General features: G+C 38.5%; 1 protein-coding gene across 1 annotated transcript in view; it reads left to right on the forward strand.

The window, feature by feature from the left end:
- GFRAL (GDNF family receptor alpha like) overlaps positions 1 to 26,936 on the forward strand; it is a 46,388-nt gene that overhangs the window by 14,725 nt on the left and 4,727 nt on the right. Inside the window, exons 3-8 of the mRNA XM_065401392.1 lie at positions 1,407 to 1,559; positions 4,947 to 5,003; positions 6,637 to 6,967; positions 10,157 to 10,407; positions 14,798 to 14,893; positions 22,899 to 22,980. Coding sequence (XP_065257464.1) covers positions 1,407 to 1,559; positions 4,947 to 5,003; positions 6,637 to 6,967; positions 10,157 to 10,407; positions 14,798 to 14,893; positions 22,899 to 22,980 — 970 coding nt within the window. The remainder of the gene's footprint in view (positions 1 to 1,406; positions 1,560 to 4,946; positions 5,004 to 6,636; positions 6,968 to 10,156; positions 10,408 to 14,797; positions 14,894 to 22,898; positions 22,981 to 26,936) is intronic.

The following is a 26,936-nucleotide window of genomic DNA, read 5'->3' on the forward strand; positions in this document are numbered from 1 at the left end:
TTGTAAGTGCCCTTGTAATTTTTATATATATATATATATAATAGTTGGAATGTGTTATCTTCTAATCAGTAATAAAAGGAACAAGAATTAAAAAACAGCATCAAAAATATTTTTGCATACTTATCACACAGCTGAATCAATACTCCGTATAAACACAACAGTACTGATAATAGAAACATACTTGTTTAGTACATGGTCTAACTTGTTATACAAAGCCTGCTTAATCCTTTTGTGCCACATGATTTTTGACTTCATTGGAGCCAGGATTTCACCCTGGTATCTGATATTTCTATCTACGTCATGGTAGCTGAATGCCTTACAGAAATTACCCTTGGGCAAAAATGTCCCAAGTGCTCTAATAAGAACATAAGAATGGTCATACTGGGTCAGACCAAACGTCCATCTAGCCCAGTATCCTGTCTTCCGACAGTGGCCAATGCCAGGTGCCCCAGAGGGCAGAACAGGAAATCACCAAGTGATCCATCCCCTGTCACTCATTCCCAGCTTCTGGCCAACAGAGGCTAGGGACACCATCCCTGCCCATCCTGGCTAATAGCCATTGATGGACCTATCCTCCATGAATTTATCTAGTTCTTTTTTGAACCCTGTTATAGTCTTGGCCTTCACAACATGCTCTGGTACGGAGTTCCACAGGTTGACTATATGTTGTGTGAAAAAATACTTCCTTTTGTTTGTTTTAAACCTGCTGCCTATTAATTTCATTTGGTGGCCCCTAGTTTTTGTGTTATGAGAAGGGGTAAATAACACTTCCTTATTTACTTTCTCCACACCAGTCATGATTTAACTCTCTCCCTGCTTCCCAAGAGCACAGATTTTGGAGCTATTTTATCTTCATCATCAGTATTCTGGAAAGGCTATATGGATTTCACATTTATTCCTAAATGTGGCAATGACATACCAACATGCTTAGTACTTGTAGTAGGGAGTTTTATAGTTGCGGGTCAGCTAGTGAGAAGGCTGTGCCTTCTGCTCCTGCAAATCCCACCTTTGGCACTCACTCTTCAGTTGTTCCTGATAAGCACAATTGGCATGCTAAGCCGCCAGTGAAACTGACCCAATAAGTGTACTACATTTATAAGCCAAAAATATAGTAAAGTATGCACAATTTTTATCAAAAGTAATTGTTACAAACAGATTATATGCCCACGAAATGAGAACTTAAAACAGACATTTTGGCAATGGGTCAAAAATATGCATCAATATAAATGAAGACAGAATTGTACCCACACCTTCATCATGTCATCCCAAAGATGATGTTAAATTTGTGAATTATGATATATTTAGAAACAAAACCATCTTCTCTCTTATTGTACTGCAATTGACTTGTTTTATGTAGCCTTGTTGAATAAGTATTAACAAAATTATATTCTTGATGACAAACCTAGGTAACAGCTGCAAGGCAAAAGATTCAGTTGGCTGTAATACAACCATCCAATTCCTGGCTGACCAGTATCCACAATTTAAAGACTGTATCTGCACCAAAGATGATTTTTGTAGCATCAGACTGTTCCTTGGGAAACAATGTGCCATTAAAAAAGGTAACTAATATACCCAATGCCTTAATAATACAAAATAATGGAAATGGAATTTTAACTATGTCTGAAGATAGAATGTAATCCCTCATCATAAGGAAGACTTATAGATTGCAATTCCTGTATGTGAGTCTCAAATCTAAAAATCTCCCAACAGACTTTTTAATGTTATTTTGCCTTTTCTGAAATACAGTAGAACCTCAGAGTTATGAATACCAGAGTTATGAACTGACCAGTCAACCACACACCTCATTTGGAACCGGAAGTGCACAATCAGGCAGCAGCAGAGACAGAAGAAAAAATACTGTACAGTACTGTGTTAAACGCAAACTACTAAAAAAAATAAATGAAAAGCAGCATTTTTCTTCTGCACAGTAAAGTTTCAAAGCTGTATTAAGTCAATATTCAGTTGTAAAATTTTGAAAGAACAACCATAATGTTTTGTTCAGAGTTACAAATGTTTCAGAGTTACAAACAACATCCTTTCCCAAGGTGTTTGTAACGCTGTGGTTCTAGTGTATTCACATCCCTAAGTATATATGAAAATTATGTTAAATAGCTATTTTAAAATCAATAATACCAAGGAAAGTCAGAGAAAAACCAGGAAATTCAAATGTAAGGCTGATAACTCTTCATTTAACCTGTTCTGATATGCCTAAATATTGTAGAACATATAACAACATATAGAATCAGATCCTGCAGTCCTTGTTGAACTCCCATTGAAGTCAATGGGCTCAATTTAGCAATCCTTGTTTGTGATGAGTAACCCCTTAAATTTCAACTGGACTACTTGTGTGAGTAAGTATTATTCAATATGAATAAGATTTGGAGACTCTGGCCCAAGGAGAAGTCTCCTTAAATAAAGACTACAGGATTTGACACATGGCGTGTCAAATCAAATCAGATAATAAAGTAAATGCTAAGGACCTGATCTTGCATTCCTTACTCAAGATGGCAGGATTGGAAATCTAAGACCTGAAACTGACTACTTTGAAACTGATGATTGTTTTGCCTCAGTCAAATGGGAGGATGATTGTACCCCTCTTGATTAATTACTTGGGGCCAAAGGGACAAATTGCTCCCTGATGCAATTTAAATGAAATTAGCAGAGTTGCATCTGGGCTGAATTTTGCCCATATACCATAATTCTATCATGACTATGCAGTAATTTCAGTCAGAGCTCTGAGTATATTACCTAATGCCCATTTATGTGCTAAACTAGAGCACAGGCTATATTACACAGACTTTTGGGAACATATTAAACATAAAGAAGACTTAGTAATCTGCAAGAACCTGAAATGAGTATGTAGTTACTTGCTATTGACCAGCTTTCATAGGAATCATCCAAATTAGTTAAGCCATAATCAGTGTTGTATAATTCAGTTAATTGTACTGATTCTTAGGAGAATTAACTTTGTCACCAAATTTGTTTAGATATGACTATAAACAAAATTGTAGGATTCAGCCTTACAGATGGTCTTTCCAACATACGTCTTTGTCAAAATCTATCTGTACAGGGCATTTGGAGCCTTCACTAAGCCCAGATATCCAAATAAATTTCATGTCGCACTCAAAACCCAAAGGCATGCAACGCACCGGGGAATCAGAAAATGACTGCAGTATTGCAAAGCAAAACTGTCGAGAAGACCATACCTGCTTTATGATGTATAAGAACTTTCAAAGAGTTTGCAGAGCAGAGGTGGCAAAATGCAGCCTCCAAATGGTTGGGCAACAATGTTTGTCAGCATGGAAGGAGCTGAGGAAAACAGTGCTGTGGAACTGCAAGTGTTCAGAACCAATTCAAAAAAGATGTGCTAAAATATGGCAGAGTATCTTTAATAACACTTGTTTACAGTACATGCAGGAGAATCAAGCTTTTGCCATGAGGGAAGAAGACTATGATGATGAGAGAAATCCGGGCATTCATCCAGGTTAGTGCTATTCAGGGATACCTTTAAAGTTGAAATTATGTTTTATTACAATTCAAAAGCTGTGTAAAACCGTGTCTTTATATACGTACTTGAATCCAGTATTATCACATCTGTGGGACTGTTTGTATATTTTATTACTTATTTGCAATTGAATGTTGGGAACAGGAGAATTTTCGGAAGCTGATTATATGCATGTGAATAATTTCAACAGCTTATCAAGTGGTAGGTGAAATTGTAGTTTGAATGATTGGAATAATTTCCTAATATGTGTTTGTATGGCACCTAGCACAGGGGAATTCTGGTCCTGAGTGGTGCCTTTCAGAGCCACTGATAGTACTAGAACTAAGTGAGTAATTGTTTTTTTGGTTGGGAGTCTGGACCAAAAACTGAGGAAAAAATATTCAGTTCAGGTCAGCCTGAAACTGGTTTTTTTTTTTTTTTTATCACTGAAATGAGAAACCTAAAACATCATTTCAGAAACACTTCTGCATGATGTTTCCAAACAAAATTTGCTCCCCTGATCAATCCTGGCTGAGCAAAATTGACATTCTTACAATAGCTGCAGTGAAACTGACAAGAAAGTCAATTTCACTCAGCAGCTGCTGAGTTCCCAGAGCCTGTGGCTCCAAGGAAGCCCCCTGAGTAAGGACTGCCCTGGGAGTCAGGGGTTCCAGGGCTTCAAGTATACAACAGGGTTCCTGGAAGCCCTGGCATGGGGGAGTTGCCCCGGAGCTATGGACCCTGGTATCACTGTTGTCCTCAGCCCTGGGCAGTCCACCTTTGAGATCTGCTCTGAAGTCACAGAGTCAATCAGCTCCAAGACACTCAGGGCTGTCCCAGCTTGCAGGCTCTCTTTTGTGGAGCTGTGCACCCTGGAACACTGTGTTTCAGTAAAAGTTTCATCAAATCTGCAACAGACTCAGTGAAACATTTCAGTTCAGAGAATCAGCATTTCCTGGTGAACCTGTAACAACCATCTCTAACTACTAATACATAATAATAATTAATTATTGATATAGTTTTGCATGGAAATACATGTATTATTAATGGGCAATATTTTTAAAAATTGCTGTATACATTCATACATTTTGGCTACCATATTTATATATAGCCATAAGGGGCCTGGTTTTCAGAGGTGCTAAGCACCCAACAGTTCTCAATGAGGTCCCACACTTTTAGGCCACATATTCAGAGAGAAGAGTGATGTTCTCAATAGCAATGAAGAAAGATCTTGTGCAGATTTGCTTTAATAACTCTAAATAAACATAATGAATCTTTTAGAGCTTGTAAACAAATTGGCAAGTCTATTTGACTAACCTAATTTATTTTTTTCTCTTTACTTTTATCTGAAAGGTTTTGCTAGCATTAGAGTCAATAAAGTTTTACATTAAAGCTCACAACAAAGCTGACATGTAATTTATCAATGTTACATCTATTCTCTGTGTGTATCTTTTTCTTCTAGATAATATTAACATGGAAACTAAGTTACAATGGAACTTATCTGCTCTTTCCAAACATGGTAAATTTGAATTTATTTTATTAATTTATAAATCATATTTATTGTTTTTCTTTCAGTCTGTGATAGTGGGCAATGTAGCCGCATATAGATTAAATAATAATAACAACATTTAACAAACATACTTAAAATTTGAGATTTAGTGAACCCCAAAGATTTGCAGATAGATTTCTGTTTGAATAAGGATATAGAAGTTCATAATAAAAAATCCTGATCCCATTTAAGCCAATGGCAATTCTTCTGATTTTGTCCCATTCAAAAATTTTAAATTAAAAAAAAAAAGATCTGAACATTTCAGAACATAAAGGTTTAGGTTCAGATCTGTCTAATAATAGATGCAAGTTCCACTAACAGGGGATTGTTCTAATTTTATCTGAATTAGCTTCCCCATCCATTAAATATCATGGTTAGAATTAGGTGCATAAGTAGTAGTTAAGATAGATATCTCACTCTTACAGAAGTCACCACTAAAATGACAGCATTCTGGACTATTGTAATAAAAATACATGAATAATATTTATTTATCAACAGTCACAACACTATGCATGTCCCTATACTTTGCATTGCAAATAAAGACCAAATCCTGTAATGTCCTGGATGCCCTTTATGAGGTGCTGGGGGCTCTGAAATAATACTAAACTCAACAGGAGACAGTCAGGACCTTGCCGGATTGGACCCTAACTGTGATATTACGATTTATAAAGATAGTACGAGAAGAGCACTGGGCGTTCACAGATGGATACGTAAACAAAGGCTCTGAAATGAAGAGCTTACTTTCTATGGCTGCAGTTCTGGCTCCGTTGAAGTCAACAGCAAAGTATCCATTAACTTAATGGAGACAGGATTTCACCCTCAATGTTTCAGATAACAAAAAATTTCATTAAGGCAGAGTTAAGGTTGCCCAGCAGTGTCTCATGCTCTTCCAGAAGGTTGAGGTCAGCAAAGCTCAGATCTCTGAAAACAGGGAAATAAAGAGATGAGGTCATTCAAACTTAAATTTCTGAAAAACAGTTACAGTACACGCCAATAATTAGTGAAAATGCCATATGTCCTTCAGACTTTTTGATGGGTTGGGATTTTTAATTATTCAGCTCTATAAAGTAACCTTAACTCCTGTGTATCCCGCCTAACAGCAGTGCTAAATTAGGACAAGAATGCTTTCAGTGTCAAATTCTAACCCTGAGGAATTCAATGGCAAACTTGCCTTGATTGCAAAAGGATGGGCATTTGACCCTTAGGCTGAAATGGACGTTTCTGTAGAGAAACCTTACAAGGCCCTCTGGATCTCACCTTCCCAATCTTCACATCCCCATTACACATTTCCAGCATTTTATTATTAACGAATAGTGAGATGAGTTGTATTTATGTCCTAATCAGTCATCTCTAGAGCTGGTAGAGAAGTTTTAGTCCCCCACAAAAAAATTACAAATAAAAATGGGGTACGGAGGAGGGGGGAAATATTGCACTAATGTGTATCAATTTTTTGGACCAGCTCTAATTTTTATAAATCTTTCTTGTATAGTTAAGACTTGATCCTGCAACTGCTTTCAGAATCCAGAAGCACAAAAAACAACCACTAGATTGGTCTTTATATTTATCTTCATGTATTTTTTTAAAAATGTATTATTCCTTTTAGAATACACAGAGAACGGAACCTGTTTTGATGTAAACAAGGAATGTATTGAAGATGAAGTATGTAATAAACAGTTATCTCTGTACCTTAAAGTTTGTTCAGTAACTAGAAAGCAGTGCAACATGGAACAATGCCAAGCAGCCATAAGGTTCTTCTATCAAAATATGCCTTTTAATGTTGCCCAGATGTTGACATTTTGTGACTGCACCCAGCCTGATGAATCTTGTCAGCAAGCCAAAGAACTTCTTCATGGCAAGCCATGTGCAGTCAACATAGTTCCCCCTCCTTCATGTCTAAATGTAATTCACAGGTGCCAAGACAATGAATTGTGCAGGTAAGTAAAATAATTATTACTTTATTTACCTTTTGCCTGGTAACGTGTATGTCAATAACAATGAAAAAAGGTGATAAATATAATAGTTCTTTACACACACACACACCACAGAATGATTTTCTTCATGATAGTTACTTGCTGGCATTGATGGTATCTGAGAACAAGTATACCTTCAAAGCAATATTTCTCTAAACCTTATCAGCAACAACAATGGAAGAGTTTGCTATCTTTTAACTTTCCCATTAAAATAAATCCCTGCCCAGCTGAGCACTTCCTGAGTGTCACTATACACAATGGACACTCAAAACTTCACCATTACAGTAGGTTTAGAACTCCGATAATCCTACTGAAAAGCACATGAGCATAAGGGAAATCTCAGTTAGTAATATGAGGACTATGACACACAGCTGAGCAGTTCTGATTCTGGCCAGGAAAGGAAAGTGCAAAACATATAGATTAACCAGTTCACTACAATATTTATCTGAATTGTTTTCACTTTCTACCCTATAAAAGGAATATTAATATGTTCTTTATCACATGGCACAGGCTTTAGCAATTCCTGAAAACATGGATCTGTTCTGAAAAGTGTTTGTAAAAATGGCATTGCAGGTTCTATTCCTTATGATTCTCGAAGACTTCCATATCAGCTGCATTCATTTTGCAAGTAAAATGCAGGGTTCTTTCTAACTGTGAGCCCTAAAAACTCAGTCTGGGTTTTATATTTCTTGTCTATCATCACTCATAGCAAAGTTTCCGACAGACAAATTATGCGCGCAGAGATTTTCAACCCCACTCGCTCCAGTTTTTGTCCTGGGGAATGCCCCTTTGCCTTCAAATGGTTTGCACGAAGCATGCAGCTGACTGAGCAAAGTTTGTTTGGTGAAATTAATTATCCATTAACCCAGTAATCTGACCCTTTGCACCCAATTGTTGCATAAGGAAAATGATCTAAATAAGAAAACATTTTCACTTATTTATTTTTGTCCTTTTCTCCTTCAAACAGACTATGTGATGATAACCCTCTGTATGTGATAAAAACCTGGTGTGTCCATAAACAATCAATCACGTCGAGTGAGCCAGCTTTTGGATTTTATTTCATATTATTTTACAAAATAGCTAAGTGAGAAACAGCTGTAGGATTGGTCTGTACATACAGCGCCACTTAAATATGACCATAATTTGGTGGGCAACTGGCTCGCTTTAGATTTCAATGTGGTCATTCTAGCACTATGGGACAAGACCTGAAATTCATCTAATAAATTAAGCATGCTGTAAATTAACCTTCAATAAAGAGACCAAGGATCACATTCAGCTCTGCCATAAGCAAGTTTAATTCAAATTGACGTCACTGGGGGTTGCACTTTTTGATGCCAGGTTGAATTGTGTGTGTAGGAGTCTAACTGGAAACCATATTTAGCAGAAACTTGTTGAATTACCCATTACTCTTGAACATTAATGTTTGCTAACATTAACAATCAGTAGAGACAAATATCAGAATTACGCTGTGAATTATATTTAGCTGTTCCTATAAATTATGAGCCTGAACAAAAAATTGTGCCATTAGCACAGAAATGACAGCTCCTTTGACTGAAACCTTGAATTGTGTAATGTAAGTGCTGTGTAATTGGGTCCTACATTCAACCTTATAAGGTATCATCTTACAGACACGCTATTTTTTAACAGCCCTGTGAAATCAGTACTTAATTCATACAATAGTCTCCAGCTGTATGGGATGCCATATTTTAATGGGTCAATGCCCAACACTTTAGAGTCTGATCCAATAACCCATCGCCCCTCCAATCCACTAATATTTAATATAATAGATATTGATTAGAAAGATATTTATCAAAGGTTTTACAACAGTCCTGTTAAGAAAATAGATAAACTATAATTGTTAAACATTGGCACATCCAGGGCTATTTTTATTCTACACAATATTGTAAATAAACTGTCATTTGCTATCATTGAACTGAAAAAGAGGAACCAAGTTAGTCCTACTTATTCCTCATTTAATTTGATCACCGCTAACCCTCTTCCAATGTAGTTTTATAGTTATGGTTAACTTGTTTTTAGGTTGTTTTCTTTTTTAGCCTGTAAAATGTTTTGCTGTGTGGATTAGATAGTCTTTATCTTATATCACTCCAATTCAGTGTTCTGCCCAGACGTATGATTTTACACACCTGCCACATCCATTAGAAATTTACTTGCTTTGGTTTCATTATGATGTCCAGCCTGATTATTCTACTTTCCTGCAAGCTGTCCTCTCTGGGTGTCTCCTTAGATGATTGTTACTTTCACCACTTATTGTTGAATCCTGGAAAATCTCTGCTGTTTATAAATTGATCAAAATTGATTTTCTTCAAAGAAATTCATTTCTGAAGCCCAGATTCTTCCCTCAGTTACAATTATGCAATAAATAAATGGAGATATCCTATCTCCTAGAACTGGAAGGGACCTTGAAAGGTCATCAAGTCCAGCCCCCTGCCTTCACTAGCAGGACCAAGTACTGATTTTGCCCCAGACCCCTAGGTCCCCCTCAAGGATTGAACTCACAATCCTGGGTTTAGCAGGCCAGTGCTCAAACCACTGAGCTATCCCTCCCACCACTGATGTCATTGAAATTGGACAGATTTAAGGAGGGCAGAATTTGGACCTATTGACGCATCTCTCTATCATTATACCTTTATGACGTGATAGATTTTTTTTACTCTCAATAGAGATGGGGGACTATTGTGCCCTACCAAGCCTACTGATACCATGGCATCCCAAGGATGGAATCAGAGGACCAGGAGGGCTTTTGAACCCACTGTCAGCCTGCTCCTACCATTTGAAATTTTACAGGATCTGACAGGAAAGGGACTTTGGGAGACATCAAATCCTGAAGAGTGCCCGAATGAATGACAGATGTCTTCTCTGGGAGAGCCTTTCATACCATGAAAACACTCTTTCCTTTATTCTCCTCTCCTCTTGATTTTGTATAGAAAGCTACTGCCCTACAGGACCCATAGTCAGCATTCATAGAGAAATTTCTGATTAAAAATTTCTTTTACCAACATATTTCTGGTAATCGTTAAGTTAGCTTCTCTTGTGTTCGTTTTGTGTGTGTGTGTGTGTGTGTGTCTCCATGTCAAGTTGTCTTAATTATAATATAGCAAAGCTTTTCTTGTATGTTTCCTATGTTTCCTCCAGGAAAAAATATGAAGTGTTTCGGTCAAAGTGCTGGAGACATGTGACAAAAAGATGCTATGATGATAAAGCTTGCCTTGAAACTTTAATTGAGGATGATCTGATTTGCTCTGGAAGTGCTGACTGCAGAGCAGCTTACATTGACAACTGGGGGACCATGCTTCGGGTGGAATGCACCTGTAATACTGTCCCACTAGCTGAACAGTCTTTGTGCAAGCTCTTCCATCACCTGCTTCACAGCAAGTCCTGCTTCAGTAAGTTATGTGAGAAAAAATGCACTGTAAAATATTAACATGCTTGTTTTATACAACAAAATCTATTACGTGAATTAGATCGTGAGATCTATAAAATATTTCACTGTGCCAAATTTATCTCTAGTGTAACACTGTTGGCTTCAGTAAAGTTATACCCAGGATGCATTTGTCCAGATGAACTGCATATGCAATGTGGTGATCTTTGGTGTCTGCAAACATTTTATATTCCTACTAAGAGTCATTAGTTAAGTTGTGAATTGAAATGGTTAAATGAAGTCAGTGGAATCACCGTGAAGGCAATAGTTTCTAATCATACATGACATTCTAAATATCAGCAGGGTTCTAAAGCATTTCTGCTAGCAGTCAGTCAGTATGTTTCTGTACATGCTTTTCAGTGCTATGGTAGATTACCTTTTCTCCTTCTGTTGTTTCATCAGAGTTTACAGATTTTTGTGAAAATGCTAGGGATAGCTTCAGATTGGCTAGAAGTGCATTGTTTAAAACATTTACTTATGGGAATCTAGATGGGGATTTTAAGTATAGTTCAAGTAGCCTGTGAAACTATATAATTCCACAGAGAGCTTCTACAGTCTTCTATCTATCACCATCTATCTTCAAATAGTTTCTCAACAGAAATGAAGGAAGAGTCCAATATGTGATATCTTTTTGAATCAGGACCTTAACAAATTTTCTTCTTATTTCATTTCTGAGCACAGATCTAAGAACAAACAAATGGCCATACTGAGTCAGACCAGCGATGTGTCTAGCCCACTACCTTGACTTCTGATAGTGGCCAGTGCCAGATACTTCAGAAGAAATTAACAGAACAGGGCAATTATCAAGTGATCCATCCTCTGTTGTCCACTATCAGCTTCTGGCAGTCAGAGGTTTAGGGACACCAAGACCATGGAGTTGCATCCCTGACTATCTTGGCTATTAGCCATTGATGGATCTGTCCTACATGAATTTATCTAATTCTTTTCTGAATCCAGTTATACTTTTGGCCTTCACAACGTCCCCTGCCAATTAGTTCCACAGGTTGACTGTGTGTTCTGTGAAGAAGTGCTTCCTTATGTTTGTTTTCAACCTGCTGCTTATTAATTTCATTGGGTGAACCCTGATTCTGTTGTTATGTGGAGGGGTAAATAATACTTCCTTATTCACTTTTTCCACAACATTCATGATTTTATAGACCTCTGTTGTATCCCCCCCTTAATCATTTATCCTAGTCTTTTTGATCTCTCCTCATATGGAAGCTGTTCCATACCCCTAATCAGTTTTATTGTCCTTCTCTGTACTTTTTCCAATTCTAATACGTCTGCATGCAATATTCAAGGTGTGAGCATACCATGGATTTATATAGAGGCAATATGATATTTTCCATCTTATTATCTATCCCTTTCCTAATGATTCCCAATATTCTGTTAGCTTTTTTGACTGCCACTGCACATTGATTAGATGTTTCCAAAGAACTATCCACAATGACTCCAAGATCTCTTTCTTGGGTGGCAGCAGCTAATTTAGACCCCATCATTTTGTATGTGTAGTTGGGATTATATTTCCCAATGTGCATTATTTTGCACTTATCAGCATTTCATCTGCCATTTCATCACCCAGTCACCTAGTTTAGTGAGATGCCTTTGTAACTCTTTGCAATCTGCTTTGGACTTAACTATCTTGAGTAATTTTGTATCATTTGCAAACTTTGCCACCTCCCTGTTTACCCCTTTTCCAGATCAGTTATGAATATATCGAACAGCACAAGTCCCAATACAGAACCTGAGTGCCACTATGTGTGACAGCAAGGGGCCTGCATTGGTCAGAATTTGGTTCAGTGGCAATTTAGCCTAGTACTGGATGAGTAAAAATGAAGGGCCAGATTCTGATACCCTTTCTCACATTGAACAGTGAAGTAAATTCATTCCATAAGAAGAAAATTCATTGTTTCAAATGGGACTTCTAGAAGAGTAAGCTCCCACACAACATGAGGAAAGGCATCAGAATCTGGTCATAAGTAAGAATTTCAGGATTTAGCTCAATGTGCTGTATTAATTGCCTCAGAGCCATAAGACCCTGTCATATGACCAGCCATTTATATATTTTTAAATACAAAAAATATTGCTACAGTATACTTTAACTGGAGAATTAAGATACACTGAACCAAAATCCATTGGCCCAGCTTTGGTACATACATGCATACAATCTAGCCCCATGTACTAACAGACCTTGTAAAATAAAATATTTATAACATATTTAATGAAAAGTAGTGACTCTTCTGCATTTTGAACTGAAGGGGCTTCTTTTCTAATGGAAAAGAAGGTAATTTTAAAAAATTGACTAGTTGGATACAAAATTTCATTTAAACTGTTGGCTGATATTGAGTTATATCAGCAGAGATTATAATGCTGAAAACTACAAAACTTTTGTTTTTAATTTGCACTCATATGACTTACAGGCTACCTAACAAAATAAAATTGTGGAAACACTGCCCCAAGGCATAGACTTTCATTGCTAAGTTTCAGACTGTAGCAAGATTTTACAATGAGTTATATACCCCCTGGAAAAGAAGTGTTGATAACGCTAACAAATTCATAATTATAGCAGTGGTTCTTAGTATAATAATAATAATTACTGATCATTTGTTTTGTGGTAGCACCCAAAGGCTCCAGGCAATGATTATAGCCACATTGCGCTAGCCACTTTGCGTGTGCACACACACACACACACACACACACACACACACACCCCAAAAAGACAGTCCCTGGCTCACAATAATAATCAAATAACACCTCATCAGCTTTTGCCATTCCCTGCAGCATTTCCTTTAGCATCAGTATAAAACCTCCATGGAAACTTGATTAACCAAATTGATAGGACATGAAGAGTCACCACCTTGGTGCTATATTATAACAACATTTTCATGTTAGGTAGGCCGAAATGGCTTCTTTGGGATTTTATTTGGTATTGTTGCTGATTGATATCTCCCTTTTTCATTTTTCTATACCTCTAGCAGTTGTAGTATTAAATCAACGAGGGATATTTTTCTGATTATAATTTAAATTGTTAGGCAACCATGTTAAAACCCTCAGTGGTGGAGGAATTATGGAGATATTGATTGTTAAAGCTCATGTTGCTGTCTGTTCGGAGTCTGGTCAGTGTGCGGGTTTTAAACAACTTTCATTATTATTGATTATTTACAATGAGGATTTTTTTAAATAAACAAATGCATAGGGCCAACAAAAGAAATCTCAGGCTTTAGATTTAGTGAGAATGAACATAAGAACATAAGCTGGAAAACATAAGAACATAAGGAGGAGAAGGTAGATGGAGGAGAAGGTAGATGCCAGCATGGCCCTATTGCTGTAAAAGGGACCTGCACAGATGGCTAAGCAGCCCACATGGTGTCCTACTGGTTTATGAGACTGTGCATGGCCATACATGTCTGCCCATGGGATCCATCTGCAGGATTATAGTCTCTGTAAGCATCAGGATCAGGATTGGGAGAAAAGGGGCAGGGGCTGAAAATGACCACTTCAGTGTTATAGGAACCACTTCAATTAGTACCAGTACAGAATCAGAATCATAAACTGATCTGAGAGAATGCATATCTCATTGCCAAAATTGAAAAATTAGAAAAGTATCATAAATATTCTAAACTTTAAATTTGTATGTTTCTTATTAATTGCATCTGATGGAGATAATATGAGTGCTGGATTTATTTAAATGATATTTGAATGATTTTCTAGACCGTGACAAAGATTCTCCTCCTCATGCCATTCAGACTCTTTGCATTCCTCCCAGGAAAATTAGTTTGGCTCCTCAGCCTGCTTCGGTATCTCCTTTAGAGACTGTTGGTACCTTAGCCTCTGACTCTGTAAACTGATGCACTCTGGTGCACCTCTGTGCTTGCACTGAGCCCATTGACTCTGATATATATATTTTCTGATCTATTTGTGAGATTGCTCCTTCCGAGACTGCGAGTTTTGAGCAGGTGCAAGAGTCTGGAGATGGGTTTGGAGAGCAGAATTTGGCCTTGGGAAGCTGCTTAAAAACCAACTCCCATTCCTGATCTCCTCTGACTGTATGCTCCCACTCACATGCATAACCCTAAAATTATTTGTCTTGTTTCTATCCAAATGGAATGTAAGCACCTTGGAGGCAGAGAACTTTTCTATTTCTGTTTCCATAAAGCCCTGTAAGTCATCTATAATAATCTATGACTGAGACATAAAAATATCAATATTTTATATTTACCAAACTATTTAGTTCATGTGTTCACTGCAGGGCCAATATTATTTAACAGCTATCTCTTATAAATAGTGGCTACTTTCAGTTTGATCTACTGTACAAAAAAGTATACTTGTATCAAAATATTTTTTCCTGTTTTCAGGTCAGATTTCAAGAGGAAAGACAGACCTTCAGCTGATACATACTGATATGCCAGGAGAAAAGCTTCCCATAACAAGGTTGCATTCTTTATTTAATGGTGAGTTTGGGCAATAACTTCATGATTTTCACAGAAATAGTCTTTGAAATTTCATTCATGAAACACCGTGCAGTATGGCCCAATGGATGGTGCCCTGGAATGCTATCAGGAGACCTGAGCTTTATTTCTGGTTCTGGAACTGGCATGCTGTGTATCCTTGGTTAAGTCACTACACTTTTCTATACCTCAGTTTGCCCCTCTATAAAACAGACCTCAGGGCTTGTCTTCACTACTGGGGCGATCAACGCTGCTGCAATTGATGCAGCGGGTGTAGATTTAGAGGGTTTAGTGAAGACCCGTTAAATTGATGGCAAGCGCTCTCCAGTCGACTCCGGTACTCCAGCTCCCCAAGAAGAGTAAGATGAGTCGACCGGAGAGCACAGTGAAGACACTGGGGTAAGTCGACCTAAGCTACGTCGACTCCGGCTACGTTATTCACGTAGCTGAGTAGCATAACTTAGGTCAACGTACCCCAATAGTGAAGAGAAGCCCTAATACTCACCTACTTTGTTAAGTCTTTAAAGATTCATGGATGAAAAGAATTCTATAATAACTAGGTATTGTTGTTGTCATAGGTTCCAGGAGATGAGATAGGCATAAATTAAAGGTTGTATTTTTTAAAAAATAGCTTATAGGATGGAATAGGTAGCCAAGTTACAGTGGACATTCTTGCAAGTTCTTTTGGCCAGGGATCTGGTCCTATTTCGACATCTGGAAAGCACCATGCACACCTTTGATTCTGTCAGAGATATTAATCAAACATCACTTGATAAGCTTGTATTTATTTTTATGTAGACTAGTGGTAATGACAAATGACTGCTACTCTAGATTCTAAATGTGAGTTCAAACAACTATGTGGACTGAAATAAGAAAATAAGAAAATCTGTTTACAATGAAGTATGGGTCACGAATCCATGTCTGGTAGAGACTAGACACAATTGCTATATAAATCATACACACATCTTTGGAGCAGAGACAAGAACCCTGCTCCTTCTGCTGATAAAAATGGACACAGACCTTTACCACTTGATCTGCAAGAAATCTGCCCTAGCAGGTGTGAGCTGTTCCCTTCTCCTTTCTGTGGTACAGCAACGAGAGAAGGCAATCAGTAACCAACTGAAGTCCTGATCAAAAGCTGACTGAAGTCAATGGAAGTCTTGCAATTGACTTCAAGGGACTCTGTATGAGACCTTGAATAGTAACACTTGGCTCATTCATTTCTGTTTCACTACAAACTGTAATATGGAAAGGTGATTCAGTCTAGAGAGAGGGAATCAGTGAATGTTTTCCCTATGAAGTAAGAGATGGACTTTAAAATCACAGGATGTCTTTTAAAACTTTTGTTATTAAAATACTTCCATATTGCCAGGATTTATCCTGTTTAATTCAAGGAACACTTTTCTTTTAACCTAATCCCCATAAGTAAGTGAGAAATTAAGTGAGAACATACCTCAGCTGCTTCCCAATAACATATCTAGTCAATAAATCTGGTGGCAATCAGATAAATAGCTTTGTTATAGGACTTTAAAATAAGGCTGTGACCACTCCTGCCCATAGAATCCCACAGTTTGGCAGCTTTTGCCTTTCCCCATCCATCCATTGGGATGACTGGAACTCCTGCAGACTGCTTGACACTGCTTCAGTTTTCACCCTCCAGTGATGATGTTGGTTCTAATGCTATCTGAGCAGCAAATACCCTATGCACATAAAATATGAGAGGAAGATCAGGGAAGGACCCAGGAAGAGAAAGAATCTCATCTGAGGCTGTCTACCCTGCACTTTCATTGGTAAAACCCTCGTTGGGCGTGGTTTTATTTTGTCGGTGGGAGAGCTCTCTCCCGCCGACAAAGAGCAGCTACACTGCTTAACTTATGGCACAGCTGTGCCGCTGTAAGGTGCACAGTGTAGACACAGCCTGAGTTAGGTTGAATAAATTTGAAAGCTACTCTTGGACTGTCTGGGCACAGTTGCCAATGGTTCTGGTTATGTTGGGACTGCCCTGGGATTTTAACTACTGACCTATCATCTACAGTCCCAACTGACTGCACTTTAAAATTAATATATTCTGGCTTCCTTCGAGCCAGAATAGGAAAGAGTTGGGTGGCCTGAGTTGTTCTCCCCTGCCACAGCAACTCTGCTGAGATCTCTGAAAACTGAGTGAGAATAACGGAAAATGCAGTGGGAGTGCCTGGGCAGGCAATAGTCAAGTGCCGAAACCCTTATTGTTGACCAAAGGTACATCTATACGGGGAAAAAAATCCAAAAAACAACCATGGCAGTGAGTCTCAGAGTATGGCTACACTGCAGCAGAAGTCAGGTCAATTGACGTGGGCTCACAGGGCTGAGGCTGCGGGGCTAAAAATTGCAGTGTAGATGCTCAAGCTTGGACTGGAGCCTGGGCTCTGAGACCCATCCCCTTGCTAGATTCCAGAGCCCTGGCTTCAACCTGAGCCTGAATGTCTATGTAACCCACACACCTCCTGGGTGTGGTGTTCTTCCCATCAAGTGGCACGGAGACCACTTAGAGAGAGATTAATGAGTCTGCTCTATGGCCTTAGCTAATAGCCATATCGATTTTAGCTCATGCAGTGGAGGCTCATGCACTAAATTCCAAAAGTCCCAGGTTCAATTCCGCCCACCGATGACCCAAGGTCTGTCAGCATTACATATACACTACAATTTTTAGTCCCACAGCCTGAGCCCTGTGAGCCTGAATCAGCTGACCCAGACCAGGTGAGGCCATGCCACGGGTCTTTTATTGCAGTGTAACGATACCCTCAGACCCTGGGTCAACTGACTCGAGCTCACGCTGACGGGATAAAAATAAGTGTGTAGGTGGTTGGGCTCAGCCTGGAGCCTGGGCTCTGAGACCCTCCCCTCTTGCTGGGTTTCAGAGCCCGGACTCTAGCCTAACCAGGCACAACTACGCTGCTATTTCTAGCCCTGCAGCGCAAGCCCAAGTCAATCGAGCCAGACTCTATGGCAGGGATCGGCAACCTTTAGCCCGCGGCCCGCCAGGGTAAGCACCCTGGAGGGCCGGGTCAGTTTGTTTACCTGCCGCGTCCGCAGGTTCGGCTGATTGCGGCTCCCACTGGCCGCGGTTCGCCACTCCAGGCCAATGGGGGCTGCGGGAAGCAGCGCGGGCTGAGGGATGTGCTGGCCACTGCTTCCCGCAGCCCCCATTGGCCTGGAGCAGCGAACCGCGGCCAGTGGGAGCCACGATCGGCCGAACCTGCGGATGTGGCAGGTAAACAAACCAGCCCGGCCCGCCAGGGTGCTTACCCTGGCGAGCTGCGTGCCAAAGGTTGCCGATCCCTGCTCTATGGGCATGTCTACATTAGACTCACTGCTTTGAGCGGGGGGGGGGTGGGGAGGTTGCTGTGTAGATGTTGTTTTCACTCACTTCCCCAAGAGCTTAGTTCAACTCCAGTCTAGTCACTCAGGTTCCTTTATTTGGCATACAGCAAAGCCACACTTTGTTGATCACACTCAAATGTAGGGGGTGGGTATAGGGCATACCACACATACATAGTTACACAGCAAACTTCTTCCTTCATATACATTTTCACATTACATTGCATTACATGTTTTAGGATTGGCTTGGTTACTCTGCAGGAATTTCTGTATTACGTGTTCTGTCCCTACACTGCCCATGCAGGACTTACTCTATATGTCACCTTACATTCCTGACTTATCTTATCTGTTGTGATCTTGTCCATTGTAAATGGTTCCTTGGGTGTTCCCCCTTATCTCAGCTAGTACAGACATTCTGCTTCCCGCCTGTTGATTCATTTACCTCCCTAATCCTGTCTCCCAAAAAATGAGCCTAACCCATATCCAATAATTGATGTCAAACAAGGCCTACATTCTACTGCTTTTGTTTTACTTTTTTATATTAGCATTTGTTTCATTTGAATTATATTTCTGTTTTTCTGGGCTTCCTTTTTTAAGTTTGCTATCCAGCAACACATTCCCAAGACCACAGTAATCATTTGAACCACCATTAATAATAGGCTTAAAGTATGAACCGGGGATGCAAGCTCACCTCCTTTGGTACAGCACAGCAGGGTGTAATCCTACATTATAAGCTTCCTCTACCATTAAAGCATCCTTTGGTAATTTTTAACTTTAGTTTTATTTTAATTAAATAAAAAAACTAGTAAAAAATATACAAATCTTTCCATTTATAACCACAGGAAATTTAGGTGTGAAACAGAACATAATCCAATTAAATAACACTCCCTGGGTCCATATTAGAAGTGGTGCTCATCAGCCACCACACAATACTTATCACCAGCATGGACAGTTTTTAATTTACCAGCATTTCAACCATACTGTGCAATTTGGAGACTGTTCCCCTACAGTGACGCCACAAGTGGGCAACTATGTTTGAGACATTACACCTGCACACATAAGTGTCCCATCAGGTGCAAACAGTAGTGCAAGTCTGGGGCTTTCCAGACCCTGCATTGTCTAGCAACAGTATTTAAGGATGGTAAAGAAAATTCTTTCACGCCGTATGAGTTGCAGTAATTTCACCTTTAACTTCATGGTACTGGAACCTTGTTAATTTTCTTACCTGTCTTGTACTGAATTTTTAACTTTTCTGTGGTGATAAAAGAGGGCAAGTTTTCTTGCTCCATATATACTATGCATGTTGTTATTATTAAAACATATTGACTTAATCCCATACTTCCTTAAAAGCAATTACAACATTATGTATATTATATACAGTTAACAAAACTTCAAAATGAGTCTCTACCCCATTATCATGGTACATACTGGGTGAAATCATTGCCCCACTGAAGTCAATGGGAGTTTTTCTATTGATATCAATGGAGCCAGGAATTCACCCATTGTATCTGAATTTAAAACATTCCCCCCCCAAAAAAATTATAAAAGGTTGTTACTGTCACCAGCAGACACATTTTGTTGAAATACAGTTCACTGCATTAACCTATGCAAATTGTCCTCCACAGTTTTGTAGATCCAGATCATTTAAGAGCTTAGTGATTACTGTTTAATCTGAAAAAATATTCATGTGTGAAGATAAAATTTTACTTTGCTCGATCCAGAGCTTTGGGTGCAAAGGATGTTTTGTAAAGAGGGGAAGTTAAAAATGCAGAAATTTGATCTATTTCTTTGGGAAACAATAAAAACTGTGCTAGGCAAATTAATATTATTTTGCTATTAGTATACAGAGATATCAGCTGTTTCCTAATATGTAGCTCTGCAGTAGTGAGTGTCCCGATAAACAAGCAATTGACATGGTTTATAAGTAGAGTAGATGTTGTGGGAACTGAGATTAGTTCAGCTTCACTGACTTTAATTTGTAAATTATAAAACTATAAACTTCATTCTTTATAAATGGGGGGGGGGGACGACGACCCTGAGACAACTTGTTGTGAGGAACCCTCATAAACACTAATCTGTCCAATGAATAGTCAAGATCATCCTCTCATGTACACAAATATAAGCAGCTTTACACACACTAATAATACCATTGAGGATTGGTTCCATGCACTGGAAAAACTCATTTCCTCTTTCTGCAGTCAGATGTCTTCTATACAACTAACTCTTCCTATACTTCCTATATAGTCTACATACTGCCACTATTCTCTCCCACACTACAAACAGGAAGTGTGCAAGGGGATGGCTAGTGAAGGTCTGTAGCCCATGCCTAGGGTGACCAGACAGCAAATGTGAAAAATCAGAATGGGGGTGGGGGGTAATAGGAGCCTATATAAGAAAAAGACCCCAAAATCAGGACTGTCCCTATAAAATCGGGACATCTGGTCACCCTACTCATGCCGGAAGTGCCCTGAGAATTACCACACAACCACAGTAAGGGAGCTACAAACCAGATTCTCTGCCACTCCACCAGCCTATTGTGGTTAGAGATCCCAACATTTCACAGGGCAGCAGACACATGTCATTCACAACCCTGCCTCCTGTAATGACTCAGGAAACGGTCAATCTATATAAAGTGGTGCAAATAATGGATATTTCTGGTTTGCTGGCTGTGCTGAAAAGTCTAAAAAGAATCATATGAGGTCAAACAAAACTGTTTTGACTCAGAAAATCGCAGTGTTTCCTTTCAAAAATGTTGAAATGAAACAGTCAGATTTTTCAGAATCTTTTTCAGCTGAAACAATTCAGCAAATTTGCCATGGATTCTGCATTTTTTGGCCAAAAAGGGTCACTCAGCGCTAGGTCTATGTAGGTACTTACATTACTCCAAACACTGTAATAGCTGAGATCAGAACAGCTGACGTTTTACCCTCCCCTATCCACCATTCAACTATGAACGAGTAAATGCAATCTATTCCATTCACTTTCCACATACAGAATAGAAATCCCTGTACTTACTTCACTCATCCTCCCAGTATGGCTGGCAACACCAACCTACAGACACAAACCAGATTTACAACTTTATCCCAGCTATACTACACATACAAGGTTGAAGATACCAGTGTATAATATAATATATGGAGATATACCTATTTAATAGAACTGGAAGGGACCTTGAAAAGTCATTGAGTCCCCGCCCCCTGCCTTCACTAGCAGGACCAAGTACTGATTTTGCCCCAGATCCCTAAGTGGCCCCTTCAAGGATTGAACTCACAATACTGGGTTTAGCAGGCCAATGCTCAAACCACTGAGCTATCTCTCCTCCCAATATTTATTGAAACGGAGACTATTATTTCTTCATGGAGTAGGGGCTGGAACCAGCACATATGCATAATCTATGACATTTTCATTTGCTGTTCATGATGTGAAAAGTTCCATAACTTGTTTTAATTCCAATGATATACCTGTCTGCCCATTAGTAGACAGTGAGTGGGGACATCGCATGAGAGCTCTGTGTGGAAACTTAACCACATATTTCTTTAATCTCAATTTGTTTCCCCTCTTATTGTGCTTTTTTGTTTGTTAATTGCACATATATTTCGAATCTGACTTCTCTGTAAAGTATATTTATGGGGGAGGGTATCTGCCCCACTGAAGAGTACCCTGCCACTACCCAGACTCCCAAATCCCCCATTTCTTGGAAACCAAGGAGAACAGCTAGGCCTTGCAGTATGACCTCAAGGTTAACAACTATGCCGTTTTGCCAGTAGAGCTAACTGAACATTTTTAACCAAATCTTTTTGTCCAAATTTTTTTGTACCAAAATTGAACTATTTCATGAAAACGGTTCAGTTATGACTAATTTTTGGATTTCTTTGACAAAAAAAATGCATTTTTTTGTTTTGAATTTTTTCATTCAAAAAATCAAAAATGTCTATGAAAGCAGAAAGCAAATAAGAAAAACCCAAAATGGATTATTTTCTCAAATCTCATTATTTTTGAGCAATCTTATGATTTGGGAGGTGGTCTGATGTGTTCTCTTTGAATGCTTGGGTTTAGCAATATTGAACGTAGGCTTTTACAGACCCAGGCCCTGATCCAAGCAAATCTCTTATGCACATATTTAATTTTCAGCACATAAGGAGTCACATTAAATACATGCTTATGGGATTTGTTGGATAGAGGCTCATGGGAAGAAGAGAATGCCAAAGGCACGGGGCCTGAACAGAGAATACCCTGCCAGCCGCCCATGAATTCTTTATACCAATGAGGCTCCTGCTCTGGTGCCCCTGCAACTGTGGTAATATGCCATGGTGTGTTGGGGGGTGTCTATTAGATAGGTAGGTCCCAGGCCACTTGTGTTTTTTAGGTTAAAACCAGCATCTTAACAACAACCTGGAATCAAACAGATAGCCAGGTGTAATGTGCTCATGAAAAAACACCACTTACCTAGCAGGATGTCAAATGCTGCACCACCATTAACTTCCATGTGGGATAGAGTGTAGCCCTATATATATGAAATTCTGTTGGAGTGGATATTTGCCAACTGACTGCAGGGTGGATGTGAAAGCTTTTGCAACAGCAGGAGAGGGAAGAATCCTTACTACTAAAACAATACAGTTCTTGTGTAATTTTCTATTTTTTTTATTCGTAGGTGAAATAATCTATATTATTGCGTATACCTCTTGCATAGTACTCATCTTGGGAATAGTCCTGGTGGCTCTTCTAAAGACCAGGTAATTTGACAAAGTTACAAATCTTTGGTATTAGGAAATTGGCATTCATGAGAGTTATTTTCCTCACATTTTGACTCTACCTTTGTAGTTGTGTTTAAAATGCAGTACAGTGTATCCCAGTGATAGAATGAATTAGTCCTTCCGGTACCCACCTGGTCCACCCTGTCAGACATAGGAGACTCAGCATGGAAAGCTGTTGTATGCACATCAATAATGCACTGTGCTTAGCAAAAGGGACTCCATTTTCCAGCTTCCCTTTCCATCTCAAGTGAGGGTGAAACCTGTGTGCAAAATGTTGGGGGAGAGCAGGAATACTTCCCTACTCTTCTGGCAAACAGGGGATGAACAGGTTGAATACTCACCTTGGGATAAGTTCACAAACCCATGAGTGGAGTTTTTTATCAGTGCAGGTCCCATTATTGTTAATGGGGGTTCTGTGGCAAATTGTCAGAGTGAAGGATGTACCACATTGTATCTTACAATGTGGCAACAAAACAAAAAATACACATTAACTTTGTCAAGTGCACAAATGTTTGTTGTTTAAATACACAAGTTAAATACGATGCATTTTATTGGGCCAGATTAAATGGCCAGATTTCAAGACACACAATGTCAAAGGATGGGGAACAGAATTAAGGTGGCAAGAGATATAGTGGTAGGGTGTTGCATGAAATTTCATTATTAAATTCTGAGACAGAGATCAAAGAGGAATTTTGTAGAAAGCTGCAAAAGACAAGTCAAGGATATGTGGAATACAGTTTATTTATTTTCATATCTCTGGTTTGCAGTGACTGGAGACTGTCCATCAGAGTATAAATAAAATGGGATTAAACACAGGTACAAACAATATAAAAGAAAGTACATTAATTACTGTGAAGGGAATGATTTTATCCCACAATGCTCATTGCAAATATAAGGGTTGAAATCCTGGTTCCATTGAACTCGAGTGGGAGTTTTGTGAATGACTTCAAAGGAACCAAGATTCCACCCAAAAGCCGTATAACTGCACTATTAAATAAACGTTCACTCTCTGCTTTCAGAGCCTGCAGAGCAACGTATCCATCAAGAAATCCCTCACCAGTTCATTCATCTGAGATTCTTATGGTCCATTAACAGTCATAGATAATCAACATTGTGGCAAACTCTCTTTAAGGCTATTCTTGGTAGCCAGCCTGTTGTGGATATGTCATAATAAAATGTATGTTATAAAGTCTAGTTTGTGATGGGATTTTGTGGTTGAGAGTATGAGTTTTATATTTACTTACAGGTACAAAATCTTTCCCTAATGGAAAAATTGTAAAACTGCACTCACTCACTCCCCTGTGCATGCTCATTGATTTATACGGTATATGTCTATTTGTCATAGTTCTGGACTGTCAGTATATGATTGTAAAATATTCTTCTTCTTCGTATGGCTGGTGGAAAGGTAGAACAGCAACTATAATTTTAGATTCAGATGGTTAATCCAGATAAATGCGTCTAGAGTAGCAGAGTGTATAGCTGTGATGCCTCCTTTGTATTTGTGACTCAGGCATTGAGTTATTATATGTTACATGGTCTGTTGTGGGTGACCACAGTTGCACACTGGAGAATCTTTAATGTTTAATTTTCCATTTGAGCATCTGCCATGGTTTGTGGTAAAAAATATTATATCAGCATGAATCTGGGCTAGCTACATGGCTGAGAGTGGCAAAAAGAAGCTTAAGGGGTTACTTGATTGCAGTCTAAAAGTACCTAAATGTTGAACAAATATTTACCAATGAGCTATTCAATCTAGCACAGAAACATGTAACATGACCCAATGGTTGGGCATTGAAGTGAGGCAAATTCACACTAGAAATAAGATGTACATTTTTAACAGTGATAGTAATTAACCATTAGAACAATTTACCAAGGGTGGGTTCTCCAACCCTGACCATTTTAAATCAAGATTGGATTTTTTTCTAAAAGATCTGCTCCAGGAATTATGTAGGAGATGTTCTTATGCTCTGTGTTATACAGGACATTGGACTAGATGATCACAATGGTACCTTCTGACCTTGGAATCTATGAATGTTACTGGTACTATTTTTTGTATCCCCACACCTAGACAACCTTAGCATTATGAGTGCAAATGTCCAGCCCTTGAGAAAGAAATTAATCAAAAATACACATTAGAAATGTCTAAACTTTTTAAATTAGTTATTCTGTACATAATAATATCAAGATTGTAAGGTCTACTCCACTCATAGGAGTAGAACCTGGAAATCTTCGTTATCAGGTACTCCTGTTTCTGGCACACCTGGGAAACAAGATATCACACCTTAAACCGTTCACTGACTGCAGACTGAATAGTGGCATAGGCCTCGGGCCAAGATAATTTGTTTAATAACTGGTGGTAATTTTATTTTTAAATGGCAGTTCCTTGACATTGCTAACGTAAATTGAATTAGTTTTTGCAAAGATGGATTAGTAAGCAGAGTGTAGATGAGGTGTTCAAAGTTGCATGATAAATACAGTTTATCACATCTCTACAACTTATCACATAGATAAATAGAGCTGAACAGTAATTTTATGTTGAAATGTTTTTTTGAACGTGGTTTCCACAAAATCAAATTTTTCTGGAGTTCCTGTGTTTCTATGACACTGCCACCACATATGTAGTCTATGTGGCAGTGATATCCATGTGGTAAATTAATTGTATTTATCATGCATTTTGACTTTCTCTGCTTCCCACTACAACAATATACAGTGACAAGTTTAACATCTGGATTGAAATACTGGCCCCATTGAATTCAATGCAAGTGTTGCCATTAACTACACTGTGGCCAGGATTTTATCCCCGATATCTTGCAACCCATCAGGGCTACGAATGGGAGCTTTCTACCATTATTAGAAAGCCAGGAATCCTTCCTTTCAAACACACTTTTGTTTCTGGCTTTAGTGGATTGTAAAATGACTGGCCAAAAGACTGCAAAATTATTATGTATGCAAAACCTATGTCAGGTAACTGTAGAAGTTTCACTAATTATTAGCCATCCTTTTTTTCTCTCTTTGAGGCCTGTATAGTTAGAATAATTTCCTTCCTATTTTATTAGTTTGAATTAAATACAATCATATTATTAAATCAACACTAGTACAGATACACAAACAGAAACACAAATTGATAGGAAAGGTAGTTAATTTGCTAATTAAAAGACAGTTCTAGATCAATCCATCAATTACCAGCATTTACGAAGTGGGCATTACATATTAGAATATCACTGTTGCCTTAAAATTATGGTGTAAAAAGACCAAGCTCAGAACTATGCTACCACTAGTATTAGCATATTTAATATTTCCATACTTTAGAAAAGAAATGATGCATTAATGGAGTCACATATGGAAAGACACATATCTCAGTTTTGTTTCCAATCTGACTGTCTGCCTCCCATCCACTAGTTATACAGGACATTGGACTTCAGGACATGCTGAAGAGCATGTATGCAAAAACTTGCAGGGCTACATTTAAATTCAGATTGTAAAAATCTCTTTTTATTCAAACAAAAGAACCATGTAAATATTTCTGCTAAGCTTTAGGTTTGTAATTTTTTTAAAATTTAAAACCACCTAATTTTAGGGCCTTAAGCAACCTGAATATGTTCCTTTATCTGCCTTCCCTTCCCCCCCAATTTATTTAGAATGGATACCAAAAGTTTAGTGGATATTGTGTTACTTTGATAACTTGACTGGATATGTTAACTAGTGCTGTCACAAATGCTTAATAGTAGACTACAGTATCTTCATGAGATGTGTATGAAATTTCTGTATCATGCTTCTTTTGGCTTTGTATTTTAGCCTGATGCTTTGTTAGGGTAATTGTACCTTTTCTGGTTGTAAACTTCTGAAGAGTAGGATAAATTATTAAATAAACAAATGTCTGCTGTATACACAGGTATTCAAGTAGCTTAATCATCATTTCAATCCATTCTCTAGCG

This window comes from Emys orbicularis, chromosome 3 (assembly GCF_028017835.1).
Source record: "Emys orbicularis isolate rEmyOrb1 chromosome 3, rEmyOrb1.hap1, whole genome shotgun sequence".
Lineage (NCBI taxonomy): Eukaryota > Metazoa > Chordata > Testudines > Emydidae > Emys > Emys orbicularis.